The 19,935-nt window shown below is 35.1% G+C and overlaps 2 protein-coding genes across 3 annotated transcripts in view; both read left to right on the top strand.

The window, feature by feature from the left end:
* Window positions 1–19,935, top strand: part of LOC138709264 (uncharacterized) — a 293,926-nt gene that overhangs the window by 20,840 nt on the left and 253,151 nt on the right. The window lies entirely within an intron of this gene.
* Window positions 10,187–19,935, top strand: part of LOC138709263 (constitutive coactivator of peroxisome proliferator-activated receptor gamma-like) — a 59,716-nt gene continuing 49,967 nt past the window's right edge. The window contains exon 1 of one of the 2 annotated variants that reach the window (XM_069839920.1): window positions 10,187–10,484. In XM_069839920.1, the coding sequence (XP_069696021.1) occupies window positions 10,245–10,484 (240 nt within the window). In that variant the 5' untranslated portion in view covers window positions 10,187–10,244. The remainder of the gene's footprint in view (window positions 10,485–19,935) is intronic. The other variant, XM_069839919.1, reaches the window with a different exon arrangement.

Here is a 19,935-nt window from a genome sequence, read left to right as displayed (position 1 = left end):
TTTTGAGTATTTTTACTCTCGGAAATTCAGAATGATTGGTCAAAATTTTTTCGGAATACTAAAGCCAATACCTTATTCTTTCTCCTATATAAAAACTAGCTGCTACTTTTTGCAACTTTGCCTTTTTTCAGGTTTTAGTACTCTCAGAAGAGGTATCGCGGAACGATCTTTTTCATGTTTGGCGCCATACAGATGACAAAGCAGAAAGAATTGATGAACTGTTTAACTGTTTAAAATAATGATTTGAAAACTTACAGATAATCCGTTTTAAAGATACTGTTAAGATTGTTAATTTTGCTTGCTTGCCACCGAATCCTGAGTAAATCCCAGTCACAAAAAGATGTGGCTAGAGAGAAATTTGTTTTATATGAACAAAATATATATAAAGTTTCCTTAAGTGGCTTGTCATCTAATGCTGAATATGTTTTAGTGTCGTCAGATCGTGTAATAAGCAGTCTCACAAAGGAAATGCGAAAGAGAAGTAGACCTACACTTAATGAAGTTCTTTGTCTATCAAGACCCCGCACCCGCTTCAGGAACTTAATCTGAAGCTTACAGCAGACTGAGAACTAAATATTATTGAAAACACTTTTAACACTGAATTACATTAAAGTATAAATTAGTAGTGGCAACTGTTCATTATTAGTGTACGCCTTGTCATCTTCCCCATTATTTTATACTTGTAACATTTTCCTCACAATTTATAATAAAAAACTAGCTATGTCATACTAGAAAACGCTGAAGTGATAAATGTGTGGTACATCTCTCAAAATGAATGTTTGATTACAATACGACCCTTCTTAGAAGGACCACATAAGTAGCACGTAGCTGCAGGAATAGCACGCGCCTCACTACTACTGTAGAGGTGAAATCATTATTGTGAATATACGTATAAATATGTAGAGAATATATAGAATACACTCACGTGTATCTAGTTTTAATGTATTATTTATTTTATTATGATAAACTTGTTAAAATTTGAGGCACCCACTACTTTCTCCATGGAAAGAAAATGTACTTACTGATTGTAGTGAAATATCTTACTTGATTAACATAAAGGAAACCATGTAGTGCTTTTATTGAAATATTATGTCATGTGTGAAGTTAAGAGTGCGATTAAAATAAAAATTATAATGTAACTGATTTCTTCCATGTATTTTACTTATATATTTCATACCTGCAGTGATGAAGACCTGAAGTTCTACAGTGTTGTTGCCTATAGAATACCTATATGTCTGTGATTGAGTGTTAATATTAAGCCTAAATTGAATTCGAATCATGTGGACATGGATAAAGAAAATGTTTAACATATGTACAAATTGTTATTTTAATGTTGCTACATCATTTTAATACTGAATCGAATTTTGCGCGGCCAGATACCGTAAAAGGATCACTGTGCGTCGTACCGTACCAGTGATGGTTGAAATTGTTTCAGAATATCATAAATACATCGAAAGTAAAAATTTAGCATATTTCTTGATCTCTATATGCAGAAAGGAAAACCTGCTGGAGGATTTTTTAATCTGCGGTTTCACATGTAAATCCCACCAATTGGTTATGTCTGTGTATCTATGTTATCGAAGGAGCAATGTCGACCAAAGATATTTAAAGCAGGGGGTGCTCATACGGCTATGCGCAGACACGTAAATTTTAGACAGTTGACGCATGACGTCACCGAGGAAGCTAAACAATTCGCAGTATGAATTAAAAGCAAGCTATAAGTTGTTTTCTAGCAGTGATTCTGGTTGCGTGTGCCCTAAATGTGACAAATCTGCACTCATAGTGGAATATTTCCAAATAAAAATGTGTTATAATGAACTTAATTATATTTATAACAGTTACTGTTGTTAATTCGGGCTTTCACGTGTTTTATAATCGTAGTATATAGGTTATGTATTTAAGTTAGCCCACGTGGTATTAAGTTAATTAGTTTATTGTAAATATTTTGTGCCTAAAAACATATTGCATTATTTACCATGCCCGGTTGCGCAGTGTTTTCGTGTAAAAATTATAATCGTAAGACTAAAGGTTCAGATTTGATTTACCACACCTTTCCCAAGGATGACAGTGTTTGTAAGCAATGGATTCATGCTTGCAGAAGGAAAGACAAAATCAACATTAAAAATGCCACCGTGTGTAGTGTTCATTTTCTACCAGAAGATTATGAGAGGGACCTGAAAGCCGAGCTCTTGAACATTAAACCTAAAAAGATCCTACAGGCCAATTAATTAGTGTTACACCAGATGCATTGCCGGTACATCAGGGCTGGATTGAAAAACTGTCTCGAGGAGGTCTGCTCAAACCATCAGATGAATGGCTATGCACAGTGAAACAGTTTGAAGTAGTGTTTGTAGGTGTGCATGGTGATAAATTAAACTGCTGCAACGTCATTAAGGGCATGTGTAACATTCTCGCACAGAAGTTTCCACATGTACATCCATTAATAATTAAAATATATACAAGAACAAGGACATTTATCCGCATTCGTTCACTGAATACGGCAGCGAAGACTGCAAGAGCAGCGGAACTACAAAGAAAGAAGGCACGTAAATGGCAAGCTTCTGCTAGGCGCTGACAAGAGAGAAGAATTCATTCCAATCTTCAGGGAGGAGGAAAAAGGTATGTGATATAAATACCTACTTAATGATTATTTTGTTTGAAAATATGCAGCCTATTTTCAAACATAATAAAGTGTTCACAACTTCACATATTCATAGTCAATGAATGGCATGAGGTGGCTAGCTTTATTCTCCAACCGACTTCACCCCGTGGAGTCATGGTAATTTTAAATGAGGCTGAAAGGGCTCTAGGGCCAATCTGGGTCCAAAGATGTCAAGCATAATATGTTTGTAACATTTAATACAGTTTATAGCTTTAAGTGAGTTATGTTAATAGTCAGCTTAATGTGTATTATAACGAGTATTTGAAAATATAGGAGTAATGATATAGTAATATATATGGAAAAATTATGTGCCTATATTAATTAAAATACATAGGCCTACTATCAGAAATAATTAGGCCTACCCATGGCTTTATTATTTCTGCATGTTCTAATAATATTTATTAATGTGTTATGTTTTCTGTCATTGTTATTATGTTAGGAAATTATTAGCATTCACTATGTAATTGTTCTATTTAATAACGAACATTTCTTATGAAGGGTAACTATATTTTCTGATACAAAAATATTATTTCGTACAAACTCTTCTCCAGTTTAGAAGATGAAATTACTTGTAACACATAGGGATAAGGCACGCTTAATATAGTTTCCTTTTGTGAGTGGTACATTTTTCCTCACAAATAAAAGTTAAACAAAAAACAGATTGTCATTTAAAATAATTTTGTGTGATAACTTGTTACAAATACTTCGGTGCTAGGAGGCCATAATTCATCCCGTGGCTAACGAGCTTCCGAAGTGACGTCACGAGTTCGTCTGCTAGCGGATATTGCCGAGTGGCTCTACCTTATAGTAAATCCATATACCTTGTATTTAAAGGTTCCAATACAATCAGGCTTCTGAAGAACTGAAGTGTTGAGTTTCCAATAAGATATCCGTTTTTGAATGAAGAATCTAGCTACTTGGCGCCTCTAGGCAGAGAAAAATATTTCCGCCCCTTATTTCGCACTATATGCGTCATTTGGATCAACTGAAATAACTGCTTCCGCGTTATTATTACTGTTTCTAATATCGGAAACGCCTGACTCAGATAAACCACACACTCCACTAGTTTCGGTACCTACTGTTCGCCAAATTATTACACTCTGATGTAGGTGGGCTCGAACTGGAACAAGCTGTCCATGTTTATTTTTTAAATAGCAATCCACTGATGACTTTCTATTGCTGTTGGTCGTTGTTGTTTGTTGTTGAATGTTGCTTTCATAGTATTAACTCGATTAATTTTAGAACTCATACAATAAATCCATGTAGGCTACTATACAAAACTGAAACGTGCACTGCTAAAGGCTTGTTCACAATAAACCGGGAACAGAAGCGACAACGAGAACGGAAATAATGTTAAAATAAATTTAATGTATTTAATTGTGAGCATTCACAATAGTTAATTGTGAGTGCTCACATTTAAATACATTTATTTTAACATTATTTCCGTTCTCGTTGTCGTTTCCGTTCCCGGTTTATTGTGAACCAGCCTTAAGTTTCACTGTCACGATCTCGCCCAAGCGCGGTCAGAGCGCGACACCGTTTTTAAGACTGTGCAGTAAGAACAATGTTAAATATCTGCAAAATATCAGTTTTTCATCACTGTCGTTTGCAGAGAAAAGTAAAATGAAGAGTTTAGGTCGTGACACAGTATTTCTCAGGCATCATTAAGCAGAAATCAGACTTACTCTAGGAAATTTAATTCTCCTATTTATTATAAGTATATATGATTGTGTGGCTGTCCTGAAAAATAATGCACTATTTTGCTTTCCGTGTTTATTGTTCGGAGGTGATGCGTCTTGGACAAAAGCAGGGTATTTGAAACATTTAGCCGAGAAAGCTTAAAAAAAAAGAAGATTCTGCAAAACGTATTAAGTATGTCATTGTTTTCACTTTGTTAGGAAAAGTAAACGTCGCAAATCAGCTAAGTGATGCTTACAGACAGCAAACAAACAAACATAATGAGAAAGTGAGACAAAATTGAGAAATTCTCTAGAAAATTATAGATTGTGCAACGTTCTGCGGGAAATTTGAACTTCCATTACGTGACCATGGCGAAGCCTTAAGGACATCGAATCTTGGCGTGTTTCGAGGATTATTGGAATTTGCTGTAAAGTTAGATGTGTCTCTCAAAAAACATTTTTTTTTTAAGTAAAAAGTGTTTACAGGAACTTCCAAGACGATCCAGAATGAACTTCTTGACTGCATTCTGGAGGTGTGTCGCGATGAAATATCTGCTGAAATATAACAATATAAATTTTTGTCAGCTATGTCAGATGATACGACTGATGTATCAAATCATATGCAGCAGGTTATTGTTTTCCGTTATGAATTGGGCGGTGCTGAGCATGAAAATCCCAAAATGCTAAAGTATTAGCGGAATGCATTTTAGAGCAGTTGAATACAGTTCTGAATGGCGACCGTAACAAACGTATCGTCCAGACTTAACGACGGAGCGGCCATAATGAGTGGAGAAAAGTCAGATGTACAGGGACATCATTTTATTTTTACTAACATTTTCAATATTAACCAGACTATACCTTTGGATTAACGATTGAGAACCGAAAACAGTGTTTGCTATAATTATACGCCCTTACACGACCGAAGTTTGACGAAGTGTAAAATACAATACAAATAACTTTACTAGGTATAGGAGGGAAAAAAAGAGTGGTGCATCCATTTACGTATCTAGGAAATGTTACGATTTTGAGTTTGATTATTTTCGTCGGGTTTTTATTTAATCAAAATACAGTACAGTATTAACAGTAAATGTTTTTACTCACTAACTGAACTATCCAGTCGGACGTATTTATTATGCAATGTATGCTATACTGTCTACAGCACATTAGCATACAATATTTACAGTGCATTTGAATTTTAAAAATAATCAAAATTTGAATATTTAAACAAATTATTGAAAATGTGGTCGTTCATTTCGATACAGGCTTCAAATCTTTTGTGCATATTATCAAAAAAGTTTTCAAAGACATCTTCTGAAACTGAATATATGGTTTCTTGAATGTAATTATTTAATTCTTCTATTGTTGAAGGATGTTTAGCAAACACAACTGTTTCCCAGTAACCCCAAGGAAATAATGCAAAGCACTCAAATCAGGCGACATGGAGAGCCATAATCCTACGCCTGTTGAAATAATTCTGTACCTACTCTATAACAGTGTACGTTACGTACTGCCAATTCAATTTTCACTTCTGCCTGATCCACAGATAAATTTACTCATATGCTATCTACTGTCCGTTCATGCTGTTATGTAGGATGGTCTTAGAAAGGGGGGGGATCACGTGACAATTACTTAACGAGGCCGTTTTATTTTAATTTTTTAAATAGTTGTACAGGGACATAATTTTATTTTTACTTCAATTTTTATTGTACCTGAGTTTTTGAATGTACTTCACTCCCACTCCTTCTAGTAGCAAACTTCCACACACAACCAAAGCCGCAAAGTCGTCTTACGGTCATAGTAAGCAGTACAAAGTGAGTGAATATAGTATGTTTCAGAAATATGATCACATTTTTCAGTGAAGAAAGAGCATTCATTCACTACTGAATCATATTTTAGCACAGGTACTGTGCGTCCGTTTAATTACGTCTCATCACTGTCCCCCCCCCCGTTTCTGCTGACCTCTGTAAAGGCTAGTGGCTGGACTGTTTTAGCTCTTTTCTGAAAACATTTGCTGTTAGGAATTGGACTTCTACGTAATATTATACAAGGACATCATTTAATTTTTACTAACATTTCTAATATTAACCTGCCTATACCTTTGAATTAATAGTTGGGAACCGGAAACACTGTTTGCTTCTCCCTTCCATGACTGGAGTTCGATGATACTGACGTAAAATACAAACGAATCACTTTAACTAGGTATAGGAGGGAAGAAAAGTAGTTCATCCATTTACATAAACTAGGAAATGTCGTGATTTTGAGTTTGATAATTTTCATTGGGTTTTTATTTAATCAAAATACAGTACTGTATTAACAATAAGTGTTTTCACATACGAATTGAGCTATCTATTCGGACGTGTTCATTAAGCAGTGTATATTACACTGTCTACAGTACATTAGCGTACAATATAGAGAATGAAGTTAAACTGAAAAATAATCATAATATGGATATTTAAACACATTTTTGAAAATGGTGACCGTTCATTTCGATACAGGCTTCAGTTCCAATGTGCATATTATCGCACTATAGACTATTCTACCTAATTCCAATTATCAGTTTCGTCCTTCGTACTACTAACTCATGTTGAAATAATTCTGTACCTACTCTATAAAAGAGTACCTTACGTACTGTAAATTCAATCTTCACTCCTGCCCGCTCCGAAAAGATAAAATTATTCAGACATGCTATCTACTGTCCGTCCAAGTGGTTTTGTCGCAGGGTCGTAGAAAGAGGGAAAATCACGTGACAGCTAATAATTTAACGATGCCCATTTAAGTTATTTTATGCTCGACCATGCCGAAATGTAGTAATTATACACCTGGTAGCAGACCTTTAATGCATGTCATTAAAGTACACCTACTCATTAAAGGTCAGGTCTTTCAGCCAATGACGACTCAGGTTACAACTGTTCAGCCAATGACAGGTCAGCTTTCTACCGTTATAAAACCGCAAGTATCGATTATTCTCGGATATGCAATCGAAAGAGAATTAGCGAAAAGTCACGGAGGCTGGAAATCCAATACTGTCGCAGAAGGTTATGTTCTGTTACTATAATATTTAGCGTTAATTGTAAATAATATTCATATAAATACAATTTGTCATCTCGTTTTTCAATGTCTAATTTAATTTCAATGTTATCTCTGTAGGTTCTTATGGCCTAGCAAGGTCAATGTGGACATCTGTTCCTCGGAAAAAATCAATACTTTCGCGTCTGCGCACATCTCACAACATACGGGACGTTGCTCCAGGTCAGATACAATAAAATTAATAATATCAAGTTAGAAATATGGTCGAGCATAAAAAGTCGTATGAAACTCGCCTATAATGGTAATTAAGAAGCTCGTATGAAAATTATGAAACTCGCTTGCGCTCGTTTCATAAATATCCATACTCACTTCTTAATTGCCTTCATTATAGGCTCGTTGCATAATGTACTATTAAACAGTTGTATAATATTACGTAGACGTCCAATTACTAACAGAAATTGTTTTCAGAGAAGAGCAGAGACAGTCCAGCCACTAGCCTTTACAGGGGGTGAGCAGAAACGGGTGAAGGAAACCGGGATGCGACGTAGACAAACGGACGACAGTACCTGTGCGAAAATATGCTTCAATATTGAAAGTTCTTTCGTCACTGGAAAACGCGAACATATTTCTGGAACGTACTATACTCACTACCTCAGTTGTGTTTACCATGACCGTAAGGCGACTTTGACTGCATACGCGGCTTTGGTTTTGTGTGGAGAACGGTTGGAAGTTCTCTAGTAGAAGGGGTGGGAGTTAAGTACATTAAAAAACTCAGGTACAATAAAAATTGAAGTAAACATAAAATGATGTCCCTGTACAAGGAGCTACAGGGATTCTTCGTATGTTGAATGATCAGGACTTCAGCCTTTGGCTAGAATTTTTTCATCATATCATGCCTCATGTAAATATTATATTGTATAACCAGCTACTACGTAATAATGCAAGTTCCACCAGTATCTTCAATGCAGTAAATTCATTCCTTGAGGCAATCATAAAAGAAAGAAACAAACTTCCTTCTTGAATAATTTCAAGGGAAAAATTGTTCCGGAACCGGGTATCGAACCTGGGACCTTTGACAGCACGCCAACGCTCAACCGACTGAGCTACCCAAGAACTGTAACCGACACCGGCTCAATTTTTTCCTTTAAGATATTCACATACCTCAAGTGGGCTCACAAGACGTCAAAACCCAACATTTAGTGCACACAAACACTGTGTAACTTGAATTGTGGTTTTCTGTTAACGAACAGAATCTGGTTTTCAGGTATAGCTCCCTGTGAAACTGACTTAAATAATTTCAAGGGAAAAATTGTTCCGGGTATCGAACCCTTCCTTCTGTTACTCATAAACTAGAAGAAACTCCTCCCATGAAAAATAAAAGTAAGTCGCAAAATCTTGTCTCTGCGAAAGAGGTGTGTGATACCATTTCTTGTCAGGTAAAAAAGAGATTTGCTTTCAATAAGCATTTGTCAGTAGCAAAATTGTTATTTTCAAAGACAATATAGGCTAAATTACATACAATTTTCTTCAGCTGAACTTGATGAAACCATAGAAGCTTATCCTTTTTTGTGAAAACTGGACTACTGTATTTGTTTTGTGCGAGAAGCAAGAATTCCGTAATATTTCTGGACGTATGAAAATGTACGAAATCATGTTGGATGCAGGAATTGGCGATTCCTGCACAGAAGTGTTCATTCTCCTCAAAACAATTCTTACTACTCAGATTACTGCTCAGTCTGAGAGATGTTTTTCTACGCTGAAGAGAGTGAAGATCTTTCTAAGAAGTACAATGACACGACAGTCCTGCTGCTTTGGCTTTAAGAGTAGAAAAAGTGATGATTGAAAATATTGTTAATTTCATTATAAAGTGATTAGTACTTTTTCTAGTCGCAAAGAAAGAAGGCTAGACTTCGTGTTCAAATAAAATTGTGATTCGAACAGTGAAATGAAATTAATAACACAAACCAATATAGTACGGTATCTTTAAATTAAATTGTATATTGTACAGTGTTTAAAAACTTTAATTTATAAACAAACATAAATAATTTCAACGACACCAACAATAGCAGCAGCAGAATCAAAAAGGACTGGTCAGTGGTTGATTATGGCTTCAGCTTCAACAGAGGTAAAATGTATTAAGTTGATTGAATCACATCTGCAGAAAGAAACCACTTCACAAACAAATTTGATGTCTCAATAATTAAATAATTTCAAGGGTCCATATTTTGAACAAAATAATATATTTCGTATAATACGCTTTAGGTTAAAGCAATAGGTATATAGTTATATTAATTTATTTCTGAATTTATCACTCACGTTTAACTTTAAAATGCATTTTTCTCAGTTTAGATGTAGGCCCCTAACGTGTTCCTTTCTGCAAAATGTGATCCAATTAATTTTCGCTGTGGTACATAAGACAGTAATGCTGTAAGTAGGCCTATATTGAAAATTTTAGTGCAAGCTAAAATCTTACGAGTCTGCTTCTGATACAGGAGCAGCTGGACTTGTTGAGTCTACTTCAACAATGGAGGAATATGGCAATAAAGATAAGAACTAGACTTCAATTAATGAAAGTTCCAAAATCTGTATTTAACTTCATTGAAGAGTTGTATAAAAATGTACATAACCAATGTATGAAGTTTAATAATAATAATAATAATAATAATAATAATAATAATAATAATAACGTATTTACACGAAAAAATATAGTTTATTTATTTCAAATTTGGGTTATTTTACTTGCAAACGGAAGCTTTTTACATAGCATTTAGAGACATTCAGCATGACCGAGTTGGCGACACTGCAGCTTACTTAAAAGTTGAAGTCGGCCTTGGCGTGTTGCGGAGTACAGTCTCTCGCAGTAGGAGAGCATAGAAATGGGTGTGCGGCATTTTGAGACGTATTTGAAAAAGAGCCCTCCTGAGGTTCGTCGTGAGGTGAACATCGCCGAGTTAGCGTCGGAGTACACACAGAGTACAGGCAAACGACCCATCATCGCGGTGGATGGGAGGAATCTCCTGCGAAGTGTGCATAAACCACGGGACAACGAATGGATGTTAGGCGGCCAAATGAAGGCATTAGTGCAGGATATGCAAAGCTTCGTGTCCAAGTTTCAGGTGAGTTATCTCTGTGCTGTTTGTTACATGCTTCATGTGTTTGTATCATGTAGGGTTGCCAACTTTTGAAAACCACATGTCGGGAAAACTTTTATAAACGACATTTTCGACGTTAAAAATTATAGATAATCTGTGTACATTGCACAATATGAGTATATCATCCTCTGGCTTAAATTATATTAACTTATGTTGCAAATACATAATAAAATAAGCAAACTAGGGTAGAATTTGAATACCAATCCTTTATTAATCCAACATAGTTATATAATTTTATGAAATTCAACTTGCATTACTATTATGATTAATTATTTGCCTAATTACTAACATTACACTGTAGTAGTGTCACAAAATATTTAATATTTATCAACAGATTTTGCCTCTTTCAGAAATTTTGTGTTACTTTTTATGTTTAAAAAAATCCCTTTAATTCATATTGAAATTAATGGTGGCCTGAAGCTCTGATTTTATTAATTCTGTTGTATATCTGTTTCTACACTCTGTCCATTTAGCTTTCATTAAAAGGAAAAAAAAACTTTGTACGTGAGCGTTAGACCCAGGGATTCTAAAAACAAAGGATATTAGCACCGATAGCCAAGGGATTTGTAGTTAAACGTTTATCACGATTTTTATTTTGCTCTTTTTGGAACAGATTCAGTATAGGGGCCACCCATCACACATTATACGCAAAAAAAGGTCGGCGGAAGTAATGGTTCGATTAGCGTTTTTAGCATTCGATATTCGATAAACCTTAAATGCTACCAAATTAAAAAATTAAATAAGAGAATTTAAACAATTTTTTACTACTGATGTGATTTTAGTCACTTTGTATTATATTTTTGGGTGAATGTTACTTATGTCCCGCCCACTATAGGAGTCATAAACATATTTAGTATAACTTGTTGCTTGTGAGTCATCCCAAACTCCGACCTCCACCCCTAAGAGCACCAGTCCTTATATACCCGTCAGTCAATGCCTACTGACAAATAAAAGCAATTGACAATAGATATCTCAACGATAATTTGGTCCAGGGAGCATTCTCTTTTGGCACAAGGATGATTTATGTAACATGTTTCTAAATTAGTCTTTTAAATACCGGTACATTCTTAAAAAAATCGCTGAAAAACAAATGTGAATATAGGAAGTGGAGTACGAAATTATTATTATTTTTTGGCGTATCATTTTTACGTAAATAACGACAAATAAAAAGGGATTATTAGCAAGTACGTACACTGCGTTTGTCAAATGCGCATCACTATGCTTTCGAAAAGGCACTTTTCAGTGCCCGACACCCCGCTTTTTTTCCATCATGTGCTACACGTCGGATCATCGGGGCTTGCAGCCCCGATACCCCGCTTTTTGCATCATGTGCTACACGTCGGATCATCATCGGGGCTTGCAGCCCCGATAGCCCGCTTTTTACATCATGTGCTAAGTTTACACGTTGGATCATCGTCGGGGCTTGCAGCCCCGATACCCCGCTTCCTGCATACAACATAATTATATTATATTATTACCCATTTCAGCGAGTACTGACGACCACTGCAAAATACGATAATTTGGTCCAGGGAGCATTCTCTTCTGGCACAAGGATGATTTATGTAACATGTTTCTAAATCATTAGTCTTTTAAATACCGGTACATTCTTTAATAAATCACTGAAAAACAAATGTGAATATATAGGATGTGGAGTGAGTACGAAATTATTATTATTTTTTATTTTTTGGCGCATCATTTTTACGTAACTAACGATAAATAAAAACTAACATGCCGCATAAAATTATTTTAAGAAATACAGGAAACAAGCATCAATAATATTCACCATTCTTAATGATCTTGGGATAGAAAAAAACGTATGGAGTAGAAATTACATACAAATGTGCGTGTAATAAACAATAAGAAAACCATCGTCAATTAATCATTTCAAAACAACGTGAATATAGTTCGATTGTGTAGGAAAATAATTTCTTATATGTTGCTCCCAATGTGCATCATTGTAAACTTATGAAAAGAAATGAAAATTAACATGGCATATAAACACTATTTGAAGAAAGATAGGAGATATTAAGTAATATTCATCGTTCTTAATTATCTTCGGATGGAAAATAACAATGAAATATGCATAAAATATAAATTACATACAGGTGAGCATATAAAAAAACAGTAAGTAGAATCATATTTGATTAATAAGCTTAAATTACTCCAGGTTTAGTGTAAGAGTGGCCTATATCTAACGATGTCTCCCAGCAATGTAGGCTACAAGTCAACAAAATAAAACCGACTGTTAATTTAGAAGTTGGCAATATATTTTATGTCGATTATAACAACAATACATATCGATAGTAGCATTCATACCATCATCATCATCATCATCAAACAAGTATTAGGCCCTCTTTTTATTTATTTTCAGGCTTTTTTTTTTACTATATTACCCAAAAGTAGTGAGATAAGGCACTTTTGAATGAATATGGGGAAAACGATGTTCCCGCTAATGTTTGAGACGGGAAAAGGAAATATGTATGAAAGTCGGGATTTTCCGCTAATATCGGGATGGTTGTCATCCCTAATTATATGCGTATGCGTATTATTCCTTTTATTTGTTCTTTCTTCCTTTTCCCTTCTTTATCTTCTTTGACTCCCTCCATTTCTTTCCTTCATTGTGCTCTTTTCCTATCTTCCATTATTTCGTTTTGCATGTATTTTCTCTCATTCTTATTCGTGTATGTATGTATGTATGTATGTATGTATGTATGTATGTATGTATGTATGTATGTATGTATGTATTGTATTGTATTGTATTGTATTGTATTGTATTGTATTGTATTGTATTGTATTGTATTGTATTTATTCCCTGTACAATCTATTACAGATTATAGGTTCGTCATTAGATACGAACACAAAATACAAATGCAAAATAAAAACACACACAATAAGATTTCTAGTATGAATTTAATTTTGTAAATAATAGTAAAACTACCAAAATACAATTAAATAAAATATATAATACATTTTCAGCTTAAAATACATTAAATAAATAGATTAACATAGATTAGGTAAAAACAAGATAGGCCTACACAATGAGATTACATTAAACATGTTTATCATCTGAGGTGATTTATTTGGAGAGAGGTTGAATCTTTAAGAACCAAGAGACTTCATCTTAGTCACGTAAGAAGATTTTGAGTTTTAAAAATAACTCACTTAAATTAAGGAATTGTTAAAAATAATATATACCGCCAAAGCAGCTATACTTTTAAATGAAATTACATATTCATCTTCTCCATTCATGATAATGTCGTTCATGTCAAATTTGGTGAAATTGTTTTTAATGGTGTCGATTTTATTTGGAAACTTCACAATCACAACACTTCTCATGCCCTCTTAAGACCTGCCTTAGTTACTAGGATGACAATTTGCAATGCGATATGAAGATTTGACGGAGTTCAGCATAATCGCTCAACCTTCAACTTCTGCTTTGGACCAATGACATTTTAGTTGCCAGTGGAAGTACAAGTTCCTTCAAAACTAAAAATATTTTTCAGGTGCAAGAACTGATACTTTTTTGGAATTCTACATTATTTGTGTATACGTTGCAGTTCAGGCACTAAGTAGCCTAGATTTAGTATAAAACATTGTAACAGTTTAAACTTTAGGTTGAAATTGAGTACACACAGAATAATACTGTGTTTACATTGCAGACAAGATAGTCCTTCCCCTCATACACACATCATGTCAGTTAGATGGAGCAACACAGGCCGAGCAAGGAAAAAACGTAGTAGGACAAACGTAGTAAATATTACGTTGATCAGAATATTTTGTATTATATTGTAGAGTGTAGAAACGTAATATTTTTCTTAGGCCTATAAACAATTATGTAGGGCAATACTATTTATATTGTTGTTGTTTAGTCAACTGTCCGAAGACAGATCTGAACCTCACAAGTAATACCAAGAAGGCATCACTTATGAGGCAACTAGGCCAGGAGATAATGGGGTAGAGTGGTCAGTTCATTTTCCTCTCCATTGCATAATCGCCGACTAGCTACATATTACACTAAACGGCATTTCTTGCAAGTTGAGAGGGCGCAAAGACATTCTTTTCACCCCTCCCTATTCCTCAGATACCGTTAGCGACCGAGCAGTAGCTGTTACTTCTTATACCTGCACCCCCTACGCTGTACACAGAACAAAATAAAATATTTACTAAAGTACACTAGGGGATATAAAATGCAGCCATACAGATGTTTGACAATGACTTGTTTCAGTATATTTTAGTGTCATTGTTATAATATTTTCAACTGGCTACTGATAAAATTAACGAATGTTGGTTTGAATGTTGGGGAGCGACACAGTGCAGATTGTCCCAGTGTATATGTCGCAGTGTAGCAACTAACGGTGGAGAAAACATTTATCTTTTGCCCTGAGTGGTTTGAGATTTGTTTCGTCCTTACAGTTTACTTCGTAGTGTTTTGTGAATATCGGTATAGGAAATAGTGTACATAGTATAGTGTTAATTTTCTTATATAAGTACATAGTTTTTTATTTAGGATTAGGACCGTATTTTATCGTAGTTTGTAAATTATTTAACGAACATTATGGCTTCCAGCAGTGTTATAAAACATAAAAAAGGTAAACCAATGCGAAGTGGTCAGCAGAGATGTGTGTTGAATTTATTTCAAACGTTATGTGCTGAAAATCCAACTTACAGTTTAGAAAAGGTGGCTGAGATGACGGGGAAACTGACGGGAGTGGGAAAAGCAAGTGTTTATCGCATCAGAAGAGAGGCGAAGATGAATGACAATAAATTAAAGAGTCCGGTGAAATTTCGCAAAACTGTTCCACTATTAGAAAAATACGACGAATTCACAAAATCAGCAATAAGATCTAAAGTTCACCAATTCTTTTTTAGTCAAGAACTGCCAACTTTAGACAAAATATTAGCTGCGGTGAACGGTGATGAAGATAATAGTGATAATAGTGATAAGATAAGACGTAAAGAGGTATGTTAATTCAAATTAATTCTTGATTTCCGCACAAAACAGATTATGAAAGTCTATAAAAATATTTCTAGTTCTAATTTTATTATAGTGCATGTCATAATACAGGCTTTGTATTTTAATGTTATTATTCATAATTCCACTTAAATTCACTGCATAGTACTATAATTTGTGTAGCTGAACGTAGAAACGCATTACTACTGGTTCAGTAGACCTATGCTTATTAAGATCGAAATACTTAAATTTAATATGTCAGTTGTACGCCTGTTTTAGTATTTATTTCTTCTTACGTTACAAGTAACTGTCGTATATTGAACTCGTTAAATATTTTTAATATGCAAATTATTGATATAGACAGTAATAAAAATAGAATTGACTTCTTGGTATAGACTTTCGAAATATAGATTTTGACACTTTGTGTTGTAAGTCAATTAGTCGAACGTTTTTACGACGGACTGTAGCACCTTCCCCTTCACTGACGGTAGAGAGTGTGAGTAGAGGGGAAAGCCTCTCAACCAAACTGAAATGGGGATTAGTCAGACTTCAGATGGATACAAACAATAATTGTTCTTCCTCTGTCACATATCGTCAAGTGAGAAGTACTGCCTGATAATAGATGTACAGTAGTGACAAAAAAAACCGGACCGACCTTTGTAGCTGATTTCAGAGCCTTGTTCACTCCAGAGCATCGGTGCATATTCCTTGGACCGGAAACCACCTGTGCAGTTGAACAACAGCCACGCAGCTGGTTACTGTTTTCGTCTTTGCCTGCCATGGGAATCGAACCTGCGACCGTTTGCACGATAGCGGCGCGCCCCAAGCACCTGAACCATTCAATGAAGAATGTAGGTCCGGTTTTTTTGCCACTACTGTACGTATGTCAAAACCTCAATCAGGGGATAATATTATTTATAAAGGCACTTTATTTTTTATATCAGTTAATAATAATAATAATAATAATAACAATAATAACAATAATAATAATAATAATAATAATAATAATAATAATTATTATTATTATTATTATTATTATTATTATTATTATTATTATTAGAATACATAAAATTTGTAATTATAAGACTGCAAGAAGATTTTTTTGTGGCAATAATGTCTCAACCGCATTGGCAGTTATTTTTATAACGTCTTGTAAGTTCGTTTGATTATTAAAACATTATATTTTAATAACTGACTTATCTGAAAATCAAACATGAATAAATAAAATAGTAAAATCGTTCGATTATATTGTTGACAGCCTCCGTGCGTTATTGAACAGTGCAAGACTTTAAGTTTAAACGCAAGCACAAAAGTGTTTAATAATTGAGTAGCTTAATATCAAAGACGGACATCTGACCTCAATCGAAATTTAGATAGGTGTGGTTTTTCATACAATTTTTCATGCTCTTTCCACTTATAGTGAAACCATATGCAAACTCTAACACTATATTTATAAAATAAATTGTGTTAAATATTATAAAGAACACTGTGAATTAAAAAATTGCCTCTAGATCAAAACTATGGAGACGACAGATGTCCGTCTTTGATATTAAGCTACTCAATTGTCTATAATAGATTGCTGGCTTAAATTTCATCGTAATAGGGATGAAGATGAACTCGGAAATTATTTTCCAGTTCCTAATTCTAACATTATATGAATTCAAAATCGCCTAAATAGCACAGAGACTCACAATCTCACCAAAAAGGAACATCAGCTTGTTAAGTTATCATGTGATCATGCTTGGAAAAAGGGTTTGTCAACTTTTTTATTTTTGGCTGAAAGTCCATGCGGAATAAAGAACTCTCAGAATGAACCTTCAAAGATTTAATTCTGTTCCCTACGACTTATGTGAGCAGGCATTTTCTGCTCTTTTCTGTATCAAAACTGTTTTTTCTCCTTTTTACGGAGGAGGAACCCTAAGGCTTACACTGCAGCCTGAGGCTTATTGTGCTTATCACTCCTATTCTGTGAATGATACTTGTAGCCGAACGGCCACGCTCTTGTACAAGTACAGCACTCCGCACCATGAACTTAACCCGGGCTACAATATGGATGATGATGATGATGATGATGATGATGATGATGATGATGATGATATGTAAATTAATGATGGCGGAATGAGTTCGAGGTCTAATGCCGAAAGTTATCCAGCAATAATTCTGCTTCAATCGGCTGACGAAAAATCCCAGAAGAACCCTACTAACTACGTAACTTGTCCCAACCAGAATTTGAAACCGGGTCCGTTCGTGTTACGGTCAGACGTGTAAAAAAAATCCGAGTAAATACGACGGCAGACTCCAGATTAAAAATTACTAACATTGATCCTAAAATATATAAAGACATTAAAAAAACATAAAAAAAGGAAACAGTTCCATCATTTTGTCACCAAAGTAGGGAAACCTGTAAAAATATACTGTACTTGATAATTTTTTCAATACAAGATTATTATACAATATTGTATATACAGTATATACAGTCACGAAGCTCAATACGTAGTAAATATGCATCCATAGTAGTTGGTAACACTAGGATCACTAATATCGCCTCATTACAGACAATGCGAAATAGTACAGGCACAGTCTATTGTTCCTAGCACCCTCACAACTCAAGCTTCGTGACTATATACTAGACTGTGGTATTGTATTGAAAATGGAGTATTGTTTTGTTATTTTTTAATATCAAGTCTGCTGTAACATATATTAATGAAGATCATCTGCATTCCGTACAATTACTTACATTTTGTTTAATTCAGATATAGGCCTACAGTTAATATTGATTCAGTTTTGGAAAATGTAACAGAAATATCACTATTCATATTCACTTAACATTAACCCCAAACTCTAAACTACTCAGCATTCCATTCATGACTTTGAAGGGTTCCGCGAAAAACAGATCTATAGGAAGGGAGTCCGTAGTCCTAATACGTTTGAAAAGGACTTCATAGTGGTTTCCTAGTTTTTTTTTTTTCTTTTTTGAGAAATATTGTATTTAGTATCCAGTCTGCTTTCAAAAAAACTGAAAGTTAGAATTTATAAAATAGTTACATTGACGGTTGCTCTGTATGTTTGTGAAACTTGGACTCCGACTTAGAGAGAGGAACAGAGATTAAGGGTGTTCGAGAATAAGATGCTTAGGAAAATATTTGAGGCAAAGAGGAATGAAGTTACAGGAGAATGGAGGAAGTTACACAACGCAGAATTGAACGCATTGTATTCTTCACCTAACATAATTAGGAGCATAAAATCCAGACGTTTGAGATGGGCAGGACATGTAGCACATATAGGTGAATCCAGAAATGGATAGTGTTACTTGGGAGACCTGATGGAAAAAGACCTTTGAGAAGTCCAAGACATAGATTAGAATTGGAATTAGAAAAGCCCATTACATCCTTAGCAGGCAAGGGCCTCCTACCATCGGTAGGGCAGCTCTACTTTTGCTCACGGGGTGAGCTGGTCCCCGTGGGCCTTACTCAAAGTTGAGTCACTTCACTTCACTTCACTGTTTTGTGTTCTACTGTTACTTATTCTAAATCTAAAATTATGTCTTTCCACTTTTCTCTGTCTCTCGCAATACGTGTCCATTGCGGTCCTATCACGTCAACGAAGTCCTGTGCCCATCTCCTTCTTGGTCTTCCCCTTCCTCTTCTTCCTCTCCTTGGGTCCCAGACTGTAGTGGCGTATGCCCATCTGTCGGCGGGTAGTCTGGCTACATGTCCTCCCCATTTCCATTTTAGTCTTCTCGCTGTCTTGCAGGCCATTTCGATACCGCTTTTTAACCTCAGTTCTTCATTTCTTACTTTGTCCTGTAGTTTAATCTCTAATATCTTTCTCTCCATTTTGCGTTGGCTTATACCGCTTTTTAACCTCAGTTCTTCATTTCTTACTTTGTCCTGTAGTTTAATCTCTAATATCTTTCTCTCCATTTTGCGTTGGCTTACCTGTACCTTCTGTGCTTGTTTTTTTAGTTTAACGACCAGGTTTGGCTGCCATATGTTAGGGTCGGTATGATATAGGTCCGTAGGGCTTCCAGTCTTAATTGTATATTAATATCTTTGTGTAAGAGCAGGAATTTGAGTCCCCAGAATTTCTCCCATGCTAGGTTAATTCTTCTTCGAATTTCTTTGTCTCTCTTTTCAGTTAGGCTGACTTCTTGTCCCAAATGTACATATTGTTTACAGTACTGAATGTATGTGCCGTCTATAGTTATTGGTGTCTCTATGTCGTTTGTCATTGCTTTGGTCTTTGTAGAGTTCATCTGTAGCCCCGCTTTCTCGCTTTCTTTGCTCAGATCTGATAACTTTTCCTGTAGTTCTGTGGCGGATTTTGCGAACAGCACTATGTCGTCTGCAAATCTTCGGAAGACATAGATGGGAGGATAATATTAAAATGGATGTGATGTACTGTCCGTTACTCAGGAGAAGACGAGCGGAAAGAATGTGACCTTCTTGACTATCGCTGCTGATT

This window comes from Periplaneta americana, chromosome 11 (genome assembly GCF_040183065.1).
Source record: "Periplaneta americana isolate PAMFEO1 chromosome 11, P.americana_PAMFEO1_priV1, whole genome shotgun sequence".
In the NCBI taxonomy this organism is placed as follows: Eukaryota; Metazoa; Arthropoda; class Insecta; order Blattodea; family Blattidae; genus Periplaneta; species Periplaneta americana.
This window is presented reverse-complemented; position numbering and strand designations above follow the sequence as displayed.